Source organism: Myodes glareolus, chromosome 5 (genome assembly GCF_982192425.1).
Source record: "Myodes glareolus chromosome 5, mMyoGla1.1, whole genome shotgun sequence".
NCBI classification, from domain to species: domain Eukaryota; kingdom Metazoa; phylum Chordata; class Mammalia; order Rodentia; family Cricetidae; genus Myodes; species Myodes glareolus.
In genome coordinates this window covers 24,757,177-24,783,239 of record NC_142030.1, presented here as the reverse complement: position 1 = coordinate 24,783,239, position 26,063 = coordinate 24,757,177, and the positions used below count along the sequence as shown (strand labels likewise).

At 40.7% G+C, this 26,063-nt stretch overlaps 1 protein-coding gene across 2 annotated transcripts; it reads right to left on the bottom strand.

Annotated features, from left to right (window-relative positions):
- Positions 1-247: 247 nt before the first annotated feature.
- On the bottom strand, positions 248-20,735 carry Uhmk1 (U2AF homology motif kinase 1). 2 transcript variants are annotated; one of them, XR_007235526.3, is made up of 9 exons: positions 20,328-20,735; positions 18,352-18,644; positions 17,524-17,715; positions 14,694-14,788; positions 13,259-13,335; positions 13,032-13,130; positions 11,348-11,436; positions 7,503-7,631; positions 6,730-6,865 (listed from the first exon to the last, which is right to left on the bottom strand). XR_007235526.3 is itself a non-coding variant. In XM_048452841.3 (8 exons), the coding sequence occupies exons 1-8, from the start codon at positions 20,593-20,595 to the stop codon at positions 6,719-6,721; spliced, it is 1,260 nt and encodes a 419-aa protein (XP_048308798.1). In that variant the 5' UTR covers positions 20,596-20,729; the 3' UTR covers positions 248-6,718. The 2 variants fall into 2 exon arrangements, 1 of the variants encoding a protein (XP_048308798.1); XM_048452841.3 differs by lacking the exon at positions 7,503-7,631 and having other exon boundaries at positions 248-6,865; positions 20,328-20,729.
- Between the last annotated feature and the right edge of the window lie 5,328 nt (positions 20,736-26,063).

Genomic DNA, 26,063 nt, shown 5'->3' with positions numbered 1-26,063 from the left:
CGTGGCTTACCAGAAAAGATTCAGCATGTCTGACCTGGCAGCTTCATGGCGGGTGGCTCTATCTCTGCCTCCTTCCTCCCAGCATCCAGTTCTCTTTTTCCTGTCTAAGTTTTGCCCTATCAAAAGGCCAAGGCAGTTTTCTTTATTCAACCAATGAAAGCAACACATAGAAAGAAGACCCTCCTACACTACCAGCTGAACTACATAAAATGCTATCTTATTAAAAAGAAAAAGAAACAAAAGAGCATTTACTTTTTTTCGTAAGCTTTATTTTTATCACTCTTATCCACCACACATCGGGAAGCTATCAACAGTGCATCGCATGGTGAGTCAGTTCACAACAAAACTGAACAAGGCAATTGTGTTTACAGAGGAGTTTTCAGCAGAAGTCTGCAATGCAGCTCGCTGAAACACAGTGCTCACACGTTATAGGGAGGTGGAGATAAAGTCCTCTGCTATCAGCAAGAAAACAGACGTCTGAGAGAGTGGTATGGAAATCAGAAATTTAGGGATTTGAAAAAAGAACATCTTGGTACTAAAACACATCTATCTACATTTATAGTCCCACTTAGTTCAAACAAACAACAACAAAAGCCCAACCATTCACAAGCAGTAAAACATCATGAAAAACAGAATCACGGCATCAAGAAGTGCCAAGACCAACACGCTACTGGAACATGGGGTAGAATGTCAGAGACAGCTCCTCACTAAACATTGTCAAGCTCCTGTCCTCTGAGGTGAAGGTCACCCAGCAGGAGCCAACACTCCTTAGAACTGGCTTTGGTTTAGGTGATCTTTCACGTGTTTTTAACCAGACCTTCGATGCCCTGTTTGCAAGGAAAAGCAGTAGTAGGTTTTCATAGAACCAATCACTCCAGTGCCAACATAGTCTCGAGTTCAGAAACCATGAAAAGGTATTGATAATAAAGGAATTCCTAGGAGTGACAAAAAAGATGGAAAAGATAGAGCCCTTTTTAGGAGGGGAAAAAAAGCCTTCTACCCCAGATATGAAACTACTTAAAGAAGATTAAGGAATGTTAAAGTATTTTAAAGTTTTTCAAAAAAAAAAATAACGAAGAATTAAAAATAAATTCTGATGGAAAAGATGTGACAGTTTTATATTCTGCTAATCACAGACATGAAGATTAAGGTTTTTAACATAATAATAAACAGTACTTACACTTTTCACAAGGTGCTGTAACTCTGCAGTTAGTGCATACTAATGTCACCCACCCCCTGTGCAAAAGGAAGACACAGACGGCTGATCCTCAGTTTCCTTCTGAGTCTCAATTTGCAAGAATAGTAATAAAGCACAAATGCACAGGGCTGGAATTCAAATACTTTACAAAATTAGGACAAACTGAATATGGATATTTAATCTGGCCTCATAAACCCTGACAACAATCTGCTGGGGAACAAGGATGAGGAATGTGTCCGAAAGGCAATGTTTTCATGCTACAGGTGATAATATAGATTTTTAGATTGTGAACTATATGCGGAAGATTACTAACACCAGTAAGGGAGTCACTTTCTTCTTTTCTCTATCCATATTAATCATTCTCTTCTGGTGACCCACCTAATAAAATAACACAGTAAAGGTAATTCAAGTAACTGAGAGGAGCTGACAGAGAAAAGGAAAGTGATTCCAACTGAGGATTTTATTTATTTTTATTTTATGTGCACTGTTGTTTTTGCCTGCAAGTATATCTGGGTGAGGGTGTTGGATTCCCTGGAACTGGAGTTAGACAGTTGTGAGCTACCATGTGGATGCTGGGAATTGAACCCAGGTCCTCTAGAAGAGCAGTCAGAGCTCTTAACCCCAGCCATCTCTCCAGTCCTCCAATGGAGGATCTTGAAGAATTACTAGAGGTATACTCACTTATAATAGTGGCTGCAGGTGGTGGTAGCCTGTCTACACAAGTTGCTCAGTAAGAAACAAACAAAAAAGCAAACAATTCCAGTTTTCTTCTCAGAATGTAACTTGCTTTCATTATACAGAGAAGTAGAATAAAGCTGTCTTTTGCACAACAGAGATTAATGGTCACTCAGGCAAGTAAGAACATGTCTTGTTGTCTTTTCATTAAAACACTAGGAACTGAGTTCACAAAACACACACCATCTTCAAAAGAGCCACCAATTTCTCTTCACACTGTTGTGACAGCTATCTAGTTTAATACTCAGGCAATTGTTTAGTGAGGTTCCCAGGAATGCCAGCATTTAGAATGGTGTCAACAAACACAGCTGTCTTGGTTATGACTCTCTGAAAGGCACAAATACAGCAAATTTAAAGCAATTATTCCCATAAGCAGCACAAGAAACAGGGAAAGTGCTGAGCTACAGATAATCAATAGTTTATCAGGATAAACAAATTTGTGTAAACTTTTGTGTTTGTCTTATATCCTGAAAAATTCCCTTAATGACCATCTATAAAGTTTCCTACAAGAGTTGGGCATGATGGTGCACACTGTGATAAGCAGCACTTGGGAGGCTGAGACAGGAAGATCCTGAGCTGGAGGCCAGTCTAGGCTACACTGTGAAACCCTGTCTCCAAAAAGCTGTGTATCCTAAATGCTCCCTGGCATATATGTATTTCTTTGACAGCTCATTTCTTCTATAAAGTCATAGCAAAAATAGTCTAAATTGTTTACCTTCTTAAATATCTAGTACCTGCCAGCTGCTGGTCATGGTATGAAGCATCAGTCATCAGACAACTTTAGACATAGTGAACACCATCTTGGGGAGGACAAAAATCACGATCCATCCTGTGGTATCAGGTGAAGAAAGGACCAAAATTCATTACAAATGGGGGGGGGGGCACTCTAAAAACTAAAATATCCAAGCTTCTCCTTGATTAAGAATCTAAAATCTAAACACCGAGATGAGCTCCACATGACAAAGACTCAAGATCAGGGTGTTCTTTGAGGAAGTTAGGACACCAGGTGGAAAGACTACAGACCCCTACTCAAAAGAAAGGCGAAAGCTGAGCACCTCAAGAAACAGGATTTCTTTTGAGCTAGCAGTGACCAGGGACTGGTCTGTATGTGACCACAATTTACAAGAAATAGAGAGAGAGCTAGAGCAATAAGATTTGAGGAGAGAACCCTAACAAATGGAACGTGATCCCAGCATTAGATGTGCTGGATAATTGGCTTTTCCATCAACATGCAACACTGAGGTACATCAAGTAGGAAGAGTTTTACACATACATACTTTTAAAGAAAGCCAAGGAAATTCTGGACTCACATGACTCAATCCAAGTTATTCCAAGAAAAGGCGACAGTGTAGTCGTCACCTGGAGCTTTTGCCCAGATGAGGTTTAATATTCATCAGGAAACACAAGGCACTTGCTCATATGAGCCAGCTACACATCCAACAGATGGAAAGTCACAATGTGATCCTACCTGTACCCTAATCTGAAAAAAAAAGTCAGCCCGTACCCTTTGAGTGAGAGTTTAGGTAGACCACATGGCTACAAGTGTCTCCCTGGCTGATTCCCTCACCCACTATGCTGTTCTAATTACCATCGGGTACAATGATGTTCATTTTCAAAAACTGCTGAAAAATACAATGCTACGTACAATAGGCCTAAGAAGTCAGAGTGAGGACTACCAAAAATGTCGACAAACTGTCAGCCACCTGCCTTTGATCAACAAATTCAAAAGAGCCATGAAACAGCTTCTGATGAACAGTCTAATCTGCCTTTAAAGTTACGCAAACGCTGAAGCCCATACTTAAGGGAAAGTCCAGTGTAATAAGACACCTGCAATTCTTCTGCACTTTTCTCTGTGAGGCAGCACGGTTGGTGGCAGGTTAACATATCTCAACACTCTTTAGCAGCTACAGATGAAACAGAAGGCCGTGCTTCTCTCAATGAAAACAGAGGCAGATGAGTAAACCTACATTAGTCATATGATTCTAAAAGCAGCCGTAAACTTAGCTCAGGAGACAGCAGAGAGATTTCCCAAAGATAGATGCTATGCCAATGGCCACAAAGGAAGGAGGGTATCCAGTGCTAATAAACCCCTTACTGAGGTGCCCAACACTACTATTCTCTTCTAAATATAGTATTAAAGTTTTATCACGGCTACTTGCCACTTCCTCCAAATACTTCTAAAAAATGCAAAATTCCCCAGGAGGCAATCACTTCCTCTGCCTTATCTGGAACAATGTGCCCCAGTAGAGTAGTACCATGGAAGAATAAGGAAGGAAGTGGGAAGGCAAGAGGGGAGGAAGCACAAATACTAAAATAGGGAAAGAAAAACTACCTGAGATAAAAGTTGCCCCCAGAGAAAGGTGCTAATATGAATCCTTGCCTCTTTACCTTGCCCAGTAAAAGAATTCCAGATTTTTAATAACTTCAAAGAATTAAGATTTCTGTGCATATATTTATTGGAAAAATTGCATCTTTTATAACACTTGGTCCTATTTAAGAAAGTCCTCATGGTATCAGAGGAGGGAGACTATGCAGCTGTCCTCTTTGGTAAATGGGCTAAGAACTAGCAAACAATGGTTTAAATCATAGTAGGGTAGCTTTTGTTTTCAACTTTGTGGCTTCAATATAGAATATTTAATTCAATACATTTACTTGGGTCCACCATTTACTTCCTTAGTTCCCTTAAAATCAAGTTAGCATCGTCTGCAATAAGTCTACAGGGTCAAACACAACACACATTTATGACTACATTTGCACTGACAAGGATCACAGCAGGCTGAGTGCAGAAATGTGAGCAGCATCTACCCGACAGAGCTTGGAAGCTTATCTGCAGTTTATTTGCAAGGATCTTTTTTATGAGACAGGGAACATATGTCAACCATACTTGTTTTTCCAAAGAATTCACCTGTACCCTGTGACCACAGAAGCAGTCCCTGATGTAAATAGTTATGCTCTAGGAAAGCGTAGGGCTTCACAGTACTGATTCCATGCTCTCTAATTCTGACTTGAAAACCATCCAATCAATCCTGAAAGAGCCTTCTATCTAAGGAACATATCGGGGACCATGATGTAAGACCTTGACGTAATCCCCTTAAAACAAATTTAACGTCAGAAGAGGGAGCTCTGAATAATTTGATTTTACTAACAAATGTTGGACAGTGTATTTTTCAACAGGGTAAAATAACTCATCCTTTAAAATGCAAATTGTAATGGAGCTTTCAGGAGCTTATATGGTTCGGACAAGAGAAGACTATATAAGCAGGCTGCTGTCAGGGAAAGAAACATGCTCTTTCCTAAGGAAAAATAAATAAATAAAACTTTCATTCAGGTAAGGAGACAGGGAAAATTCCAAACTGGTGTCCAGTCTGTGGTTGCCCTGTACTATCAGTGCTTTACTAGTTTACAGCTTTCAAGGCAATCCACTAGAGAAGAAGAACCCACGCCCACAATCCTCAAGTCACAGTCCGTCTGTGCCCACAAACTCACGACAACAGGCGCCTCTAATCAAGGACACATTAGATCACTACAGAGCTTCTAGGAACTGAGTTTTGATTCCTTTCTACTTCCACCTCATAATACCCCAACCTTTCTTTACTCCCTTACAGTCAAAAGCCCTCCAGCTGCAGACAGAGGCAAAGGGGACAAGGGATGAATGTGGCAGGGCAGCAGGGAGGACACAGAGGAGGAAAGGATCCATGATACCTTCTTTGCACTTTTCTCTTTTCCCTTCACTGTACAACAAACTTTTTTCTGATCCACCTCAATTTCCCATTACAGCAGAAAAAAAAAATTACATCTGAAGAAATTTTTACAATTATCACAAGAGGTTCAGTACAAACAGATGAGTTAATCTTGGGTCTAAAGTAGACCAAAGAATGGTATAATTTACATGTACAAAACCTTCTTTGTTCCAGTCACTCGGAAGAGTTTCAGTGTAACCCTGGTCTAGACTCCAGTTTGTTCTGCACTTTTTGTCATTTACATTCTATCAGTCAGACCAACTTTCGAGAAACCTGTATGTCAAGTCTCACAAGTGTGAAACAGGCAGGAAGAAATGGTTATAGACTGCATTAGCTCACAAGACTCACACTATAAAGTACACTGACTCCAATTTCTCTATTCTTTCACACCTGCACACCCACTCAAGCACACACACTAGACATAAAAATTGTGCAAGATCAAGCATCAGCTTTCTATTGTAAAAGCCTTAATAGTAATTTTAAAAATGTTGACAGGCTCACTGCAGTTTCTTCAGAGGAATATTAAGTTCTACAGTTCCCTTAGAAAAACTCACAACTCATTGTTAGGAACACGGGAGGTAACTGCTGCTTGACAATGACTTAACATTAGAGCATCCAGTGCCAGCTAGAACAGCAATGAGATACACCTGACAATACAAACAAACAACCTGTGATGTCACCAACCCTAACAAATCTGTTAATAATATTCACTATGACAAATTACTCATCATTGCTTCATCATCACATGAAATGACATCTTTTTAGGTTACATACTAAAGAGCAGCACCTGCCCTACTGCACAAGTTAAGGGTGCCCACATGGGTGCTCTAACCCCCTCAATGTATAGCTGAGAGGTCTTGTCCTACTCAGTGCCAATGTTTGCAAGGCAGTCACTGTTTGGGCAATGGCTGCACATTAGTAGGATTAAATAAATGTACAAGGTACCCTTTAAAATGGGTAAAGGGGTGCTCCTGCATTCAGCTGTGGAATATAATAATCCAAGAAATGGAAGAGGAGAAACAGGAAATAGTCCTTAGGTTACTAATTAAAGCAAGGTTTGATACAGGTATCCCCTCTTGTAGGCACTCAGCGGGTAGAATGTAGCCACAACAAACTTTCCGTCAAACATCCTCCCAGTCAGCAATTTCTGAGCAGCTTTGGAATCACCAGCGTTTGCGTACTCAACAAAGACCTGCAGGGAGGTTAGAGAAGACAGCATCATTTCCCAGCAGTGACTTTAGATTTAGACCAGTACTTTAATGGTACCCAGTTACATGACATATAAAAACATTAATTAAAGACCATGTGAGACACTGGTCCTCTAAGGTCATAACTCAGTTGGAAATTCATATTGCCTGGCATTTACTGTACCTTTCTGGCATTGACACCAGGGTTTACCTGTGTATCACAGCTGCCTACAGTATTCAAGACAGTAATATCCCAGGTTTGTAGGTCAGCAACAACAGACTACAACATGCAGTCTAGTTTTGTAGGCTCTATCACGCAAGCATAAGTGTGCTGTGTATCAGTTTGCACAACAAAATCACAGAAATACATTTCTCATACTATTTCCTATTATTAAATGACATGACTGTGTATCACTTGGGGATTTTGTTAAAATACAGATTTGCTTCTATCAGTTCAAAGTACAGCTTCAGGGTCTGTAATTTTTTTAGAAATTAATTCTCTGTGTGTGTGTGTGTGTGTCTGTGTGTAAGTCAGAGGATAACTCTCAGGAGTCAGTTCTCTCCTGCCACCTTATAGGATTCTGCAAAAGAACTTGGGCCATCTAGCCTACCCACAAAAACCTCTACCCCAAGTCATCCTACCTGCCTGTGTCTGCTTCGTCACATTTCTTAACAAGCTCTGAAGGCAATGCTGATAATCCACTGAGCACACTTTATAGTAGGTTAAAACACTTCCTTAGAACTCAGCTCAATTCATCAAAGTCTTAAGAGCTATCAAAGACAAGTTAGGTGAAAAAGCATACGAGTTTTAGTGAAACTCACAGGAGTAAGGAGTAGTAGACGACAGAGCCAGGTAAGGATGTAGAGCCTGGAGAGAAACTAACACCACAATAAAGAAAGCTACACTCGCAGAAGTACGTGATGGGAAAATACCTGAACAAAGCTACTAGCAACTATGCCTGTCAAGATATTTGTACCAACTACAGACCGAAACTATAATAAAGAAGTCCAAAACCAGTGATTTCCTTTCCTGGAGCATCTGAATTCTTCCCCAAAATAGAGACTGGAACAAGGAACCATGGACATTCTCTTTGCTGCCCTAAAGCAAAAGGGCAGGGAATGGGAATGATTTGGAACGACTTGTTCTCAGTTATCCCACACATCAGAAAATGAATTAGATTCAAGAACTGCCTCTCTGCTCTCTGTCACTTACTCATTATGTCAAGAATTACCTCCTGGAGATGGTGGCGCACACCTTTAATCCCAGCACTCTGGAGGCAGAGGTAGGCGGATCTCTGTGAGTTTAAGGTCAGCTTGGTTTACAGAGGGAGTTCTAGGACAGGTTCCAGGGCTAAAAAGAAATCCTGTCTCGAAAAGAAAGGAAGGAAGGAAGGGAGGGAGGGAGGGAAAGAAAGGAGGGAAGAAGGTAGGGAAAAAGGAAGGAAAGAAGGAAAGAAAGAAGGGAAGAAGGGGAAACGGAAGAAAGGGAGGAGAGGGGAGGGGAGGGGAGGGGAGGGGAGGGGAGGGGAGGAAGGAGGGAAGGGAAGGAAGAAAAGAAGGAAAAGATAAAGAAAGAAGGAAAGCAAGCAAGCAAACAAAAAAGAAATTCAGAGACTTTTGAAAGCAATGTGAAAATGGATCCTCACCTTCCAGTTAGTTTCAGACAGGGTCCCAAGTCACCAAGCTGGCCTAAACATATTTTATGTAGCAAGAAACCCTTCAACTCGTTTTTCTGCTTCTGCCTCTGCTTCTCAAATGCTGGGATGATAGGCATGTGCCACCATGCCTAACTCGTCTATACACGTTCTTCTCTGTTTTCAAACCAATTCACCTACAAATTCACAAATTCAGGCACATTGCCAGTTTTCACCTCTCCCTGCACAGGAACCCTTTTCTCATTAAAAAATAAATAAATAAAATAAAAAGCCAAGTTCGCTTCCATGAAGTATAAAAAAAAATTTCTAATAGAGTTCCATATGCATGCATGTGTATACGCGTGTGTGTCTGTTTTGTCTTTGTGTGTGTGTGCACATGGGTGCAGGTGCATGCCAGAGGCTGGGGACAGGTGTCTTCCTCAATCATTTTTCCACCTTTTTTATTTTTATTTTTAAATGACTTATTTCTCACTGTCTAGCTAGAATGGATGACCAAAAAGCCCCAGGGATTCTCCTGTCTCTGGTTCCTCAGTGCTGGAATTGTAGGTACACGACAACACAACTGGCTTTTTACATTGGTATTAGTGATGTAAATGGGTCTTCATGCTTGGACAACAAGTCCTTTCCCCTCTGTGCCATATCTTCAGCCCCTAATACCCAATTTTTTATGGAATATTCCTAGGTGACCTAGTCATTCCATCTCATGCGAGCATTCTGTTAAGCATGATGTGTATGTATGTATATATGTATGCTTGTGTGTGTGTGTGTGTATATATATATATATTTATATATTTGTATTTTTTAGAGTTTCTCTGTAGCTTTGGTGCCTGTTCTGGAACTAGCTCTTGTAGACCAGGTTGGCCTCAAATTCACAAAGATCCTCCTGCCTCTGCCTCCTTAGTGCTGGGATTAAAGGCATGCACCACCACCACACGGCTGATGTATAAATTTATACCGAAAGAATTTGGATTCCTGATAGAGTTTTCTAAGTTTATATATACTGGAAAGAGGAGAGGTGGTACTAATTTTGCTCCTTCAATATAACTATATCTAAAGTATGCACTGCTCTTGAAGACAAAGCAAAGATTAACCAATAATAAAACAAGCCATAATGTCTCACTGGTCAAATTGCTTGCCCTTCAACAGTAAATGCTGGAGTTTGTTTCCTAAGAACCCATGTAAAATGACAGGTAGCCATGCTGCTTTGTCTTAATCTCATCCTCAGAAGGCAGAGAGCCACGAAATTCCTGGAATAAGCCAGTCCAACAAGACTAGCCATATTCGCAAGCTCTGGGTTTAACTGAGAGACCCTGCCACAATAAAGAGGAAAAGAAATGGGAAAGGATTCCCAACATGCCTTAGGCCTCCAAATGTATAAACACACGCGCACACGCGCGCACGCACGCACGCATACACACACACACACACACACACAAATGAAAATAAAAAGTTAGATAAAATGATACTTGTCAGCTATTCAGAGACCTCATCTCTAAAATATGTCATTAACTGAAATAAAAGCATTTCCAAATGGCCAATGAGCTATAAGATAATATCTTCAATCAGCAGCATGGTGGCATGTGCCTGTAAATCTAGCACTCAGGATGCTGAACAGGAGGATTTGGTAGAGTTATGTAATCAAGTGATGGCACCACTTCAAATGAACATCTCCAGTGAGAGACGGTCAGGATAAGAAGGGCAACCACTGTGCAGAGGCAAGGGAACGGATCTGATGAGAGTTTACCAGGGCCAGCCGGACTGGGACTGAACGAGGACGTGATCTAGCCAGATTCTTGGAATTTGGCCGGATTCTCTGACTGTGGCTGGCCCGGGGTCTTTCTGAAAAGCCATTGACTATGACACTGGGACCTGTTTCCTCTGCATATGCTGGATTTTGGGGATCCAGTCTGTTTGGACGCTCGCCTTCCTGGACCTGGAGGGAGGGGGAGGGAGCTGGAGCTTCCCACAGGGCAGGAAACCCTGACTGCCCTGGGGGACGGAGGGGAAGGAGGGGGGGAGTGGGGGGAGTGGGAGGGTGTTGGGAGGGGGGGCGGAAATGGAAACTTTTATAATCTAATAAAATTTACTAAAAAAAAAAAAAAAAAAAAAAAAAAAAAAAAAAAAAAAGAAGGGCAACCACTGTGCAGAGGCAAGGGCTGCTGCTGCACAGCCTACACTCTATAGGGCAGATCCCTCAAAGTGATATGCCTTGAACATGAATAGCGAGTAGAATAGAAACCTGAAATGTATTAGAGTAATATTCTGTTTCTCCAAAAGTAAAAATAACATAAACAAAGCATTTGTATGTTCTTATCCTTTTCTTTCCATGTGATTTATTAGAGAAAGACTTTCTAATAAAAACGATGTGATCATAGTTTTCACCCAGACAACTGACTGAGGATGTATGGACCATCATAGGCTGGTCAAACTGAGACACCGCTCAGGCATGAGTCTCTACCCAGAAATGCTATTTTTCTTTAAATGATCACTAATCATTTTTATTGCAGTCAGAACCTAATCCAACTGGTTTTTCAAGTGTACTTAATATGAACAAAATTGAACCAATTAGCTCTCTAATTAAACCTAATCGAAATGAATACACAATTCAGCTTATGTCACTGTCTACAATGGCTCAAAAGTACATTTTTAAAAAACAGAGTTTAAGTGACTACAAAAATCAAATATACTGTAAAATTTCTAGATGAGTTAAAAAGCCTAAGAAAGTAATTGTAATCTATACCAAAAAAAATTCTATACACCTTCCCACAGATCCATCTAACACAAAATTTTAATAATTTCCAGATAATTCTGCAATTATAAAAAATGGCTTACTTGTCCTCTGCCAGGATTTTCCTTTGGAACAAGCAGAGAAACCACTGGTCCATATTTCTGACACTCCTCTTTGACATCTTCTACAATATCTGGTGAGAGAACCACATAACAGCAGGCCGGTTACTACGTGAGGATGCACTGACACATAGCTAAGTAGCGAAGCTATTTTCCTTACCTTAGGGAAAAAAGCTTAAAATATATAAAGTCAGAGCATTAACAACTTAATAGTCTATATTTAATGTTTTAAAATTCCCAACTGTCATTCTGTTTTTCCTCTTAAAGTCAACCAGCACCATGAAGTTACCACTGTATCTGCCAGAGTGTTATCAGTGTACACAAGCAAATTTTGTGTAGTTTAAGCAACAATTTCAACTTTAGTTATTTCTTAAGTATATCTTTGTAGTTTTCTAGATTTTAAAAATTAGGTGTATTTATTTTAACTCATTACTTAATTAGTTTATTTAAGTGTTTTAACTGCATATATACATGTGCAACACGTGACCGCAGAGCTCCCTGAGGAAAGAGGGCATTGGCTCCTCTGGAACTGGAGTTGTAAGACCACTGTGAGCGGCCATGTGACTGCTGATCCACCTCTCTGGACAGTTTTCCATGTTATTAAGTGAAATATTCTCATTTGGTTTTATGACTATGTACTTTTGGACAGTTTACTATATTCAAGAAATTACCCAATGTCTCCCAACTGATGACTACTTAACTATTTCAAAACTTCTTGATACTGTAAACAATACTATTTACAATTCATTTCACTTCATTATTTCTTGCAGTTGATATTCTAGAAATACCATTGCTAGGTCAAAGCTGACATAAACTTGCAATGTTGTTACAATTATCAGATTGTCTTTCCTAAGGGTCTAACATAAACTCTTTTAAGTAGCGTAATCAAAAATTTGTTTTCCTATTCCCTATAGTTTTTGCTGTTTCTGTGCCCAGCAACAAAGACATAGCAATCTGGTTTGAACTGACGTAAACTCACTCCTTTCTACCATAAATGTTTATTGGGTGCCTACTATGCATTCTTCCAAGTGTGCTACAATCCAGTTCTTAATCAGTCAACAAGCCTGTTAGGTATGTGCACACTGGCTACTGTTGAAATTTTAACTCTTTTCCAACAAGTAAGTTATGCCAAGCTGCTGCTCCCTGAACATGGCACACTTTCTACTTGATGTTACTTCTTCCTACCACTCACCTTTTAGGTGACTCATCATTGAGCTCAGCTGTAACCTCACTGATCACTTAAGCTAGGCTGAGCACCTTTCTCTGTTGTCATTTGTATGTGTTTCTCTTGCATTAAAAACAAGAAATAATTCCATGTGTCTGAATGAAAAGGCTGTTAAAAGGCACAGAGAGAGAGAAAGAGAGAGAGAGAGAGAGAGAGAGAAAGAGAGAGAAAACAGAAATGACAGCACAGAGGAGGGACAGAAAACATAGATCAGAGACAATTTTATGGGTAAATATTAATTTGGTAAAATAAAATGTCAGAGTCCAAATGACTTTATGAATCTAAAAAGCATAAATATTTTAGACATCACAGAGTTCATTGGCCTGTTTAAATTTTGTGTTTAGAAAAAAACAGAGGAATCTTATGAATAAAATTCATATTATACAGACATTGGTCATACTGTGTGTGTAAGAAACACTACAGTATAATTTGGGAAGCACTAACCTTCATATTCATCTTCATTTTTAAGATAATCATCATCCAGCACATTGAGGAGTCTGAGCACTGGAGTTGGAAGCATCACCAGATCTTCAATATGAGGGGCTGTAAAGGTTCATGACAGTATGGTTAAATGTAATAAACTGAGGAACTGATCAAATAAGGAACCTGAGAATATATACAGATAATTGCCAAAAGACCAGGGAGGGGACATAATGACAGATACAACTTACCAAAAGGAATGCTAAAGAATGGGCTGCACAATGCCATCTCAGCAGGAATCCTTCTGCTTGGGTCATCATGAAGCATGCTGAAACATAACAATGTCATTATGATTACTGCCAGATCTTCTGAAGGTAAAACTATCAGAAAAACAAAACAAAAACAAAAACAAAACAAACTCAGTGTTCCTCTCAGCACCTCCTTTATTCTCGTGGATTACTGAATCATTCCTCCATGGAGAATAGAAAGGTCACTTGACTAACAGTGCAAAAAACCATGAGACATTTCTGACATAGTATCATGCTATGATTTAATGTTTCTGACTAAAAAATGAAACAGCAAAGTGATGCACATGCTATAGCACAGTGGGGCAGGAGCTAGACAAATGTTTATGATAGCACAATAAAAAAAACAGGCAAACAAAAAGCAAAAACAAAAACCAGAAGATAGTGGTAGGGTAATCGAATCTTGCCAAATTCTCCTAATCTTAAAACAATCTTATGTAAAAATTTACAGGTAATAATACCAGAAACAGACTATTAATAGTAGTAATATTCTCACAGTATAGGCATTCATTTATAAGAAAGTAGAGAATAAACATGTGTACAGATAATAAACAAAAGAAAATAAGGCAGGAGAACAAAACAACAAGCCAAACAGATATCACTGGGAAGTGCAGCAAGCAAATTTTAAAAAAGCAGATGAAACTACAAGGGACTACTGCACTTACACCAGGTAAATATAAACGAGTCTCTGGGAAATCCTAAGAGCTAGAGTAATCCAGAAACTAAGACTTCCTAAAATAAGCAGCCAAGACACTGTCATGGAAAACCGCAGTGAGAAAAAAAAATATTGGGAAAAGAATCCAAATGATTAAAATGGGGGAAGACAGGAAGACAGACAGAAGGAAAGTAAAATTTATTAGAACAAAAACAAGGAAGAGTCAGATTGCAGGATAGGGAAAAAACACACCTTTCCCCCTCTTGTTTGTGGCTATGAGACAATGTCTCACGTGTAGCTAAGGCAGCCTCAAACTACAGCTCTCCTGCCTCCACCTCCCAAACATGGGGATTACAGACATGCATCATCATGTCAGCTTTCCTTGAACATTACGTAAAAACAGCAGAAGAATGACACTTATATAACTAGAAAGGCTATCTTAATTGCTCTGCTTTGTTTGAGACAAGGTCTCACTACGTAGCTCTGGCTGGCCTGGAACTCTCTTTGTAGACCAGGCTGGCCTTGAACTCACAGAGTTCCTGCTACTGTCCTGGAATGCAGGGATTAAAGGCCTGCGCCATCTCATCTGGGTAAAATTCCTATCTCTAAGGGAGTTAACATCTACACTGGTAGGCAAATCAGTAACACTAATATAAATTTAAAAAGGAAAAAAAAACACTTTAACTGGTAAAGTCTGCAAAGCAAGTTACACTGCGTCTAACATACCTTTTGATAAGGTCTCTGAGGTGATAGGCTGGAATTGCGGCATTCACCACTGCTTTACTGGCAAATATATGATCAATAATAGCAGAACTGTTTGCCTAAAAGAGGGATAAAAGTCTTCCTTAGGTTATTCAGCTCAGCTCGCATTTACTGAGCAGTAGCCATGTGGCACTATTCCATGAGCAACACACGACACCTCTTCCAAGGACTTACTTATCATCTTAATGGAGGAAACTGCATTATGGTGAATTTCTAGAGGCACTAATTAATATAATACCTGGCACTATGAACATCTTCAAAACTCAAGAAATCACACAGAGATGAAATTTTATGAATGAATGTAATAGGTGGGTCATAGAGCCTAATGATGAGTCTTTGCTAGTATTCAGGTGAAATAAACTGTCACTGAGAAAAGAAGGAAGCATGAGAATGCTGCCTTTCCCACATTCCATTTGTAGATGACAGACAGATAGCACTTGCTCCTTGAGTACTATGATGTTAATCTTCACTGTCAATTTAGAATCACTGAAGACACTGGCAAGGTATACTTCTTGGGTACACCTGATAGTGTATGTCCAGAGATTAACTGAAGGGAGAAGACCTACACAGCATGTAGGTGGCACTATCATACGGGCTTGAGTACAGAATTAAGGGAAAAGGGAGACAGCCACCAAGCACTAGAATGCCCCCTCTCAGCTTCCTAGCCACCAGGATGCAAAGTGCCCTGCCACATTGCTACACTCTTCCTGACAGCATGGACCAATACCTCTGAAACTGTGATCCAAAATAAGTATTTCTACTAGTTATAAAAATGTAACTAACAATATGCAGCAAGTACTATACTAACTCAGAATAACTGTGTAAATAACAAATAGCAGACAACCACAATAACTAGGATCTACTGGTTACTTACCACGGACCACACACTATGCTGAAAAACTACGCAACATTTCTTTTTTAGTTTTAGTACTCTTATAAGACATTACATCCATAGTCTTCTTACATTACAGCAAAGTAAGAGGTTTAATGAACCCACATAACTTAGTAAGAGGTGAAAGTGATATATAGTTGAACTTCTGAATCTATGCTCACACAAGCTTGGCAATTTTGCCTCTGCAGAAGGCAGTAAACAGATGACACTATACCTAGAGAGACACATATTTGAGATTCCATTAGTATATGTTATGCCTCCAAATTTCACACAGATTTGAGTGACTTATTTCTGATGTGCTCTGGGACAACTAGAAACAGTTCAAAGGGCCTGAACACAGTTTAAGCTAATTTAAATGACTGACCCATATTCAGATAGACATTAAAGAACACTTAGCTTGTTAGCTATTTAGAAATAGTAATAGAAAGAAAATAACATTGGTTTTATGCCCATACACAGCATTTTTTGGGCCAATAATAAATTTAAGGTAATCCCACTAGAGAGTGTATTTCTTCCAAGAATCACTAAACCAGAAATCAGTGACTAGGGTTTAGCACAAATGAAACTATATTATAATGGCTATCTACTATTCGTTAGATGTTTCTTTGTTTATGGTTTTTCAAAACAGCATTTCTCTGTGTAGCCTTGACTGTCCTGGAACCTGCTCTGTAGACCAGGTTGGCCATGAACTCAAAAAACCATTTGCCTCTGCCTCCTAGGATTAAAGGTATGACTACCAGTGCCCGGCAGCTAGACATTTATTACTATAATATTTAATTTCAAATACTTATTACTTAAAACTAGATTCAACGATAATGTCAAAGTATTATATATAGAGATATTGAGAACTTCATCATAATAAAACATCACAATACATCTGGAAAACTAATTAGGATGAATTCCTAATTTAGAGACATACAAAAAGTTCATTTCAGCCGGCGGTGGTGGCACACACCTTTAATCCCAGCACCCAGGAGGCAGAGGCAGGTGGATCTTTGTGAGTTTGAGGCTAGCCTGTTCTGCAAGAGCTAGTTCCAGGACAGGCTCCAAAAGCTACAGAGAAACCCTGTCTTAAAAAAACCAAAAAAAAAAAAAAAGTAAAAAGTTTATTTCAGTGTCTGAGGTTTGGAATTTAAAACCATCTCCCGCAGAAAAAACAAAAGCAGTAATCACTATACCACAGTCACATAAGCTAACTAGACAGTGCAGAATGTGTAACAGTCTATGGAACAGTAATAAATACAAAGTACTATGGAGCTAAGGAACACTTTTAATAAGAGAACCTAGCACATGACCTGGAACCAGCTATATTATACAACTCTAGCAGCCAATAGGACTGTTCAGAAAAGTTAACAAGATTGTGCTACAAAGTACCTTTTAACTGTAAAAATCAATATAAAAGATTATTATTTAAATTATTACCTATAATTTTGCTAGAAATACTTCTGAAGCTAAGATAACTAACTTGATCAACAAAGGAAATTTCTTTTTTGGGGGTGGAGGGGTGTTCAAGACAAGGTTTAGAGCCCTAGCTGTCCTAGAACTAGCTCTGTAGACCAGGCTAGCCTCTAACTCACAGAGATCCACCTGTCTCTGCCTCCCCAGTACTGGGACAAAGGGCGTGTGCCACCATGATCAAGTAACAAGGAATTTCTTTTGCCAGTTTGGGAAAATGCATCCTAACACTTCAGCAAATGCTCACTGTACCCCAGGACTAGACGAACAGCTGTGAGGCTGCAAGGTCAGTGTATTCGAAGCTGCAGGGATAAGTAGAGGCACTGAAGTATAGAGAACACGAAGGACAGGAGGCGATCAGATTCTCTGACCAAAAACAAAGAAAACATCATAAAGCAAATTCCTAAACTGATGAAGACCCCAAAGCAAAACCCTCGTGCAGTTTACCTTCCATTCCTGAGATCTGACTGTATGTTTCAGTTTCATTCCTGAGAACATTTCCAGTAAAATGATTCCGAGACTCCACAGATCAACAGCTGAGGTACATTCTGTATCACTCTGCAGGCCAGCCTGGGCCAAGCAATTTTGCAGTTCTGCTTCTGGAGCTCGATACCCGTCTGTCTGAATATACTTTACATCCTATGAAGACAAAGACACACTGCAGCCATAAGAAGGCTCTCACTTCCCATCCTTCTATATCACAGTCTTCAAAGGCACCGTAGTGACCGACAAAACCAACACCATAAGCTTTAGTCCTCATCTACCACAATTCTTCAGCTCCTTTTAAGGGAGGTTAGCACAGAAAAGCTGCACGCATTCCACACAGTTGCTCAAAAAGAAGTTTTTTTTTTTTAAAGACAGTTTCTTACCTATTATGATAAAGACCCTCTGCAAAGCCCTGATAAATCATAGAGAAAGGGGGATTTGCCTGAATTGTCATATCTGCCATCAGTCATGGATAAGAGTCCCAACAGCAAAGAAACAGGAACAGCAACCCGGCAACTCAACAAATGCTGACAGACCGAAAAGCTTTCAATGTGGGCTATGCATGCTTATTAATTTCTGAGCTTTCAGGAGACTTAATAACTCCTTCTACCTGACCCAAATTTATGTCCTTGTTTCACAAATCATCACTGAAGTTCTTTTAATTTTTCTCTTAGAAGCACCATGCTGCTTTGCAAGTGTCCCTTTAGTCTCTAACCTGTCACTGTTATTAAAAACATTTGGCTTGGATCATCAGAGTTCAAACCACAATGGAGAAGAAAAGAATCTTACCTGATTGCCTTCTTTGAAGCTAAGTCCAAAGTCAATAAGCTTAAAGCACTCGTTCTCTGCACTCCACAGAATGTTTCGTGGTTTGAGGTCTGCGTGGACATAGCCCTCGTGGTGAAGGAAAGCAAGGGCCTCCAGAACATCTCTGGCACAATGCTGTATCATCCACATGGAGCAACCCTGGTGACTGGAATATAAAAGCAATTCCGAAACACTGACATCCAGGAGTTCAAGCAACAGACAGCGTGATGGCACATTTGGAGGTAAGTGTATGGTAAAGACTCCATATAAAGTCACTACAAAAAGAAAACAAATTACAGTACTTTAAACACCAAATTCATAGTAACTCACTACCAAAGTAGTTAACTCTTCTATATAAAACCTAATTTTTATGTGTGTGCACACACACACACATGCATGTGAGACTGCTGTGAGAGCTACTATTATAGTAAAAAAAGGAATTTCCCTCTAGGTAGACTTTATTTACCTTCTTAAGAGCTAATCCAGTTGGTGGGTTGATGACCGAAGGGCCTAGCCCTAACCATGCTAAAGAGGTAGAAGGTATATTAGTCCTTTCATGAGATATTTATTTCCCCAGAATTCCTGCCCCTGGCTCAATCTCTTCAAAAGCAAACAAGCAAACAAACAAACAAACAAAACCATGCTTTTCTCAATCACTTTCTCAAAGGGACCTCCAGGCCTTGTGGTTGTGTGACCACCCCATCTCCCTACCAAACACCGCTGGCCTCCACATTGGCTCGCCACTGGCAACATGGCTTCTTCTTTTATTTTCATTTTCTTCTCCTCAGAGCAGCTGCTGAGATTTCAGCTTGCCTTCCCCCAATGAAATTGTCCTCCAGCATTTCCCCAGTGTCATTTGACCACTGAGGCAGTATGCCCCCAAATCTCCAGCAACATTGGGAACTGAACTCAAGTCCTCTCCAAGAACAGCTGAGCTACTCTACCTCTTGCTCCCAGACAAGGATAACTTTGATCAGCAAGAAACTTCCACTATTTTCCAATGAGTAAACTCTTTGGACAGTGGGGTTATTTAAATAAAATAAAATATTGTATATGGCAGTAGTAGGTGAATATGCACTTAAGATGTCAGGAAAAAATTATTTAAAGTAAAAATCGTAACATTAAGTAACCCTTAAAAACAAGTTGGTTGATTCATATCTTAAATAGTAAATAAATAAATCAAGACATTGCAGATAACATTTTAATGTAATCTCTCAGGGAATCAACAAGTACGGAGGCTTGCAAAAATTTTCCCTGACAAACATCAAGGTTATGGTGATATTCCACTTAGCAAGCTTAACAAAAGAAAAACACTAGTATCAGAAAATTCTTCTGCCAACAAAGAAGTATTATAAAAAGGTCTTCAATTTATACACGGATTCCGTATACCACGACGTAGAACCAATACAAGCTTACATTCTGAATATCTGAGTCACGAAAGTCTTACTGGAGCAAATGCAGAGCTCCTAAATTTCACTCTTCCATAACTTCTAGGTAATAATATATCCCCTCTGCCAAATCCACACTAAATATGTAGCATTTGAGTTGCTAGTATGTCATTAGCTGTCACTGATGTCACTGGATGCCACAGCCCTAGAATATTTTCCATTTTCTATTGGAAGGAAAAGATGCAAAGATTTCCACTCAAGACATGACAACCTAGCAAAGGAATGCCTTTCGCTGCAGAAGGCATTTCTCTATGCTACTAAGTATAGGCTGAAAACCGAAGCAGACAGGACTTTACCAAGCACTGCTATGTGATAATCACCTCCACCATACCTCAGAGCGCTGCAAAGGAAAGGCGGATGGAAAAGGGACCTGCACCGGGCGATAACCAGGGAGGCTCAATTCTCTCCTCCCACCTAAAAGGACCAAGGGTCGAAGGGGCGAGGGCGGCGCTGAGGACAGGTATGCTGGGAGCGGGACCTGGGCAAGAGACGGGAGACGGCCACAATTACCGATGTTCCTGTGACCCTGCAACTGCTCCAGCGCTGCCCTCTCTTTGCGGAAACCATACTCCGCGGCCGACGCCGCAGCCCCGGTGGTTCCCGGAGGCAGGAACTGCTTGAGGGCTCCGGGGGGCGAGCCTGGGTTGCCGCAGCAGCGCACCCGATACACCGAGGCCGACGAGCCGCTGCCCAGGCGGCTCTGTACCTGCCACAGCCGCCCGAAGGCCTCCAGGAAGCGAGGCGGCTCGGCGCCCCAGGCGCAGCCGGACCCCGCCATGGTGCGGGCTGGGGCGAGGACACGCGAGCCGACACGACGCGCCAGGCAGGCCCGCCGCTCCCGCCGTCACATCCCCGCCCGGACCCGCCGCTCTGCAGGGAGGGGCTCGCAGAGCCCGTACCGACTCCAGGACCTCAGGCCGCCATGACACCGGAAGCGAGAATGCGCTCAGGCCCAACTACCGGAAGTTGGTGAAAAGCCAATCCTGGAGGCTGATGGAGGCGGGCCTAGGAGGGGCGGGGCCTCCATGGGGAAAAAGCTATAATTTGTTTCGCAAAAAAAAAAAAAAAAAAAAAAAAGACTGTGAGATATTAAACTTAATTATTTGTCCTGGGAGTGTAGTGCAGTAGTTGAGTGTTTGCCTAGCATACACAAGGAAGACCGTGGGTCCAGTACCCAGCAACACTTACGTCATTTTTTTTGGTTTTATTTATTTTATTTATGAAGATTTATTACATTTGGATTTATAAGTTTGTGTGTTTATTGCCACATGTGTGCGAGAAAGCAGAAGATATCATCTCTGGTGCTGGAGATACAGGTGTTTGTGAGCTGCCTTGTTTGGGTGATGGGAACTGAACCCCTATTCTCAGGAAGAACAGAACATACTCTTAGTCACTGAACCATCTGTACAGCTTTTTTTTTTTTTTTTTTAGTCCTCGAGACAAGGTTTCACTGTGCAACCCTGGCTGTCCTGGGTCTCACGCTGTAGACCAGGACGGCCTCGAATTCACAAAGTTCCACCTGCTTTGCCCTCCTGAGTCCTGGGACTAAAGGTGTGCACCACCACACCTGGCCTGCTTGCTGTCTTATTTTTAAATTGTCTGTTATTGCAAGCCCAGTGCGACCTACCTGCTTGTTCGTCTGCCTGAAATCCATCATCACTATCTTCCTTTCAAATATACCCCTGATTTTTGTTTAGGACAGTGACATGCATAAAAGAAATACAAGTACTCCCTTCGAGCTGGCTGTGACCACGCCTACAGGTCTGGTCAATGAAAACTTCCCGCATAACTGTCAAGAAGTTGTTGGAAAGTTTTGCTTGACTCACGTATACATTGTGTTTTCTTCCCTGATGTTTCCTTTCTCCTGCTTTAAAAAAAAATAAACAGAAAGTTAAAGACAGATTAGTCATCTTGTGTCCATGCAGCAACTGAAAGAATGAAAGTCAGATACTTACGTATTAATTGTATATAGACCTATTGTTACAAAGAAACCCAAAGTACAGTGTCTAAACATGGAAACATTTCTTCTCTAAAGTAGGGTCTGCCAATTCTCAATGGGGCTTCTATCTTTGGGACCTATGCGTTTATTTTGCTTTTCACTGTTTCATGGTTTTGAGAATGGGGAAAGAGACCAGAGAAGCACAAACCTTATTCCTTTAGCTAGTGCTTAGCTAGTTATATGACCTCAGCTAGCCAACATACAGGCTGGAAAACCCAAGCATAATTCATTTACTAATGGAAGAAGAGGAGAATGGATGTTTAGAGGCAAAAGCAAGTCTACCTCACTCATGTCCCAGCAGAAATATAGAAGGCTTCTGGGTACTTGACAGTCTTGTAAAAATCCATTCTTCTTCCCATAGCCGTCCTCAGACATCTTGCTATGTGTCTGTGTATAGGAGGCTTGGGGGGAGTCTATTGATTTAAGCCTCTTATTGTTTTAACAATTTGACAGGTATTTATTTATTTATTTGTTATGTATACAATATTCTGTCTGTGTGTCTGTCTGCAGGCCAGAAGAGGGCATCAGATCTCAGTTCAGATGGTTTTGAGCCACCATGTAGTTACTGGGTATTGAACTCAGGACCTTTGGAAGAACAGGCAATGCTCTTAACCGCTGAGCCATCTCTCCAGCCCCTTGACAGGTTTTCTAATGCAGGTAAATATGCACAGCCAAGCATTTAGCGTATTAATCATTTTTAACTGTATAGGTGAGCGATATTAAGTACATTCACATTATGCAAACATTACCAACAACCATCCAAAGAACGTGTTTCATCTTGTAGAACTTAAACTCTCTTTCCATTAAACAAGCCTCCAATCCCACTTTCTCCAGCTCCTGACAAGCCACCATTTTATTTTGATTCTCAACCATAGGCCTCCCTGTAGTCTATCTCTTAAATTGGCTCATATGAATCACCATCCAGCATACCACTCAGAATAACACAGACAACCTCTTGATGACCGAATACAAATACCAGCCCACAAGAATTACTAACTGGTGTGTGGTGGCACACACCTTTAAACCCAGCACCCAGGAGACGAGGCAGGCAAGATCTCTGTGAGTTCAAGGCCAGCCTGGTCTACAAAGCAAGTTCCCCAGGACAGCCAGGGTTCCTGCACAGAGAAACCCTGTCTCAAAAAAAAAAATCACTAGCTGACCAAATGACATGAGAGAAGAGGGAGGGAAACTTCACTTTAGCCTCTACCATGCTCCAGTTTCAGCGGGAAGTAGCCAGAACTGAAACTGACACCTATAAATCCCTGGGCCCCATCTCTCACGACTTCCTCTTCAAGAAAGTCTTTCTTTTTATATATGCAAAACATAGAAATATCAGATTACAGAAGCACCTCGGTAGAAGAATCAGCCATGCCTTATATTTTCTGTCTAGCATGCCCACACACCAAGCTGCTAAATTCTTAGTATGATGCAAGCCCAAAATGGGGTGAGAAAATAGACCTAACTTCCTAAATTATGGATTTTATTCTTTACTACTCAGAGAACCCTTCCTTCTAAGCTCACAGACCCTTCCTTCTAAAGTCTATAAATGTAAGATAACTAATTCCTTCCTACTGCGTGTTGCTATTAGATTTCTTATCCCACTATCCACAACTGTGAGTGGCTGGCCTTACTAAAAGATATTCTACCTCAAAGAAAAAACAAACGAAGAAACCCTCACTGGGCCTGGTGGCACAGAGTTGTAATCCAGTTTCTTGGAAGGATGATGTAGGATGATCTCAAATTTAAGATAGGCCTGGACTATTAGAATAGACTCCAGGCCAGGCTGTGAAATTTATCAAGACCCCATTTCATAATATATTTTTAAAAAAAACTTTTAAAAGTTCTTGAGATATATTGTAACTCAGATTGTAGAATATTTGTAGATTATAAGGATACTCTAGATTAACTCTTCAGTACCACCAACATCAAATTTCTAAAACTGTAAGTAGTTTTGAAATAAAAAATTAAATACACAATAATTTGTCTTACTTAACAGTGTCTATTTCAAAACCAGCAGTTTTTCTGATTCTGTTTACTCAGTGAAGTAATTCAACATGGCCTGCTTTAAAATATTGTCACTAGGTTTAGGCTGGAGAGACGGCTCAGCAATTAGGAGATGGCTGCTCACAGAGGTCTTGAGTTCAATTCCCAGCAACCACATGATTTCCCAACTATTCTATAATGGGCTCTGATGCCCTCTTCTGGTATGCAGGCATATATGCAGACAGATCACTAATAAACATAAAATACATAAACAAATAAATATTTAAAAATTGTTGATGGGATGAGGGGGATGGGCCATTGTGTAATAGCACTTTCTGCACTAACACACGGATCTGAGATCAAGCCTAGAGTAGTTATGTAAAAAGCAGACATCGGAGGTATGCTGTAACCTCAGTGCTAGGGACCCTAGAAGTACAGTTAGGGCTCACTGGATGCCAACCTGACACCCTCCTTTGACTTCTGCACATACACCACATACCACAGAAAGAATATACAATTTTACTGAAAGTTTTAGTAGTAAGAGTTCTAAATTTTAAATTAAATTTAAATAAAAAATCTAAAAGGTTTTTAAAATCAGAAACAAACAAACAAACTGGGAACAAAAGATGTCAGTGTTTGTTACAAATAGCTAGTGACTACCTGAACCTTTCATGATCTGGAAAGAAGCACTGAGGAATGTTTGAGTCTTTCTGATGAGACCAATCTCGCAGGCTTAAAGCATAGTGGTGAGCCGGGCAGTGGTCGTGCATGCCTTTAATCCCAGCACTCAGGAGGCAGAGACAGGCGGATCTCTGTGAGTTCAAGGCCAGCCTGGGTCTACAAAGTAAGTTCCAGGACAGCCAGGGCTGTTACACAGGGAAACCCTGTCTCAAACACCACCACCACAAAGCATAGTGGTGGTATTAAAATCAGGATGAACTTGGGAGCAACACTTCATTATCACTTAAAGGGAAGAAAATCAAGTCTACCCCAATGCTTCATGCACACTAGCTTGCTAAAGGGCCCAAGATAGGGCTCAGAAACGTAAGACAAAAAGGTTTTCCTCAGTTCTCCAGATTAGTTTCTTGTCACCTACCCCCTGGCTCTAGTCCTTACTGACAGAACCCCTCCTAAGGGTGCCTGGCACCTGTTCAGCATCTTCCTCCAAGATGGACTAGAAGAGATGGCACATCATCACAGGTTCCAACAAGGATGACCTCCTCAACCAATCTCTGTCGGCGTCTGAGGGTGGACTGTCACGGTCACAAGTAATTCAAACTTCAGAAGTGCTTAGTCTGTGACAAGAAGATGGCACTTCTTTCAGTCTCCATAACAACACAGTAGTTTTTTATAGTAGGAGAAGTGGACACTGAGTCAGAAGTCATTTGCCTAAGGTCACATGCATCATGAAAAAGTCACAAACTTAAGTGTTGAAAACTAGGCGGTCCAACTCCAGAGCTTATGTTCTCTCCTGTGCTTCTGAATATAAATCACATTCTGTTGTCTAAAGACCATATAGTAATTCACCAGTTACCAAGAAATGCTGTTACCTGTCAGCTCTGCTGTGTTCTGCTGAAGCTTAGATTAATATTTTAGGAAACAGAATGACCACTAAGTAGATCAGAGATACTTTTTTTTTCTTCAGACTGTATTTGCTAATTTATGTGTTTTTCTCTTTAAGAATCCACTAACCCCACCATAGCCCACTCCCTAGCCTTCCATATACAACTAGGAGAGGCTACTAGTTTTAGCTAAGGCTTTCTGGCTCCTCGGAGCGGTTCTAAAACTACTAAAGACATTTTGCTGATTATTAGCAGAAGTTGGAGAAGAAAGCAGGGAGACTGAGAAGTCATTTACCTTGACACCATGTAGACAGATGGTTGACAGGTTTGAAAGGAGAGGATTAAGGTCCCACATTTACTTTCTTCACTCTGCTTTGCCACAGTTTAAAGGGGTGAAAAATACAGTTCTGCCCTTCTTCCTTGGTGTGTGGTGTGAGTGAAATACAAATCTTTTCTTCACTGCACATCAAATTAGTGACAAACTCAGTCAGTGCTTTCTGTATTATGATACAGCTCTGACAGGGCCATAAAGGGAAAAGACTGCCCACCTTCTCTCCGCACCCATCCCTTCCCCATGGAATAAACACATCAGAAGGTGGGATATGAAAGTGTGCTCAGTACTGCAGGCCATGGCAGGGCACAGCTCTAATTTACCCAGCACTGGGGTTCTCCTGATCACCTTTTCACTGTTTTTTAACAGTC

What these genes read in the sequence shown, in the direction of transcription:
- Uhmk1 (XM_048452841.3), bottom strand. Translation starts at nt 20,595, where the DNA reads ATGGCGGGGTCCGGCTGCGCCTGGGGCGCCGAGCCGCCTCGCTTCCTG. An exon ending in GCTTCAAAGAAGGCAATCAG is followed by an intron (nt 17,716 to 18,351) that starts GTAAGATTCTTT and finishes TTGTCTTCATAG; the next exon opens with GATGTAAAGTATATTCAGAC. An exon ending in AAAATCCTGGCAGAGGACAA is followed by an intron (nt 6,866 to 11,347) that starts GTAAGCCATTTT and finishes ACCTCCCTGCAG; the next exon opens with GTCTTTGTTGAGTACGCAAA.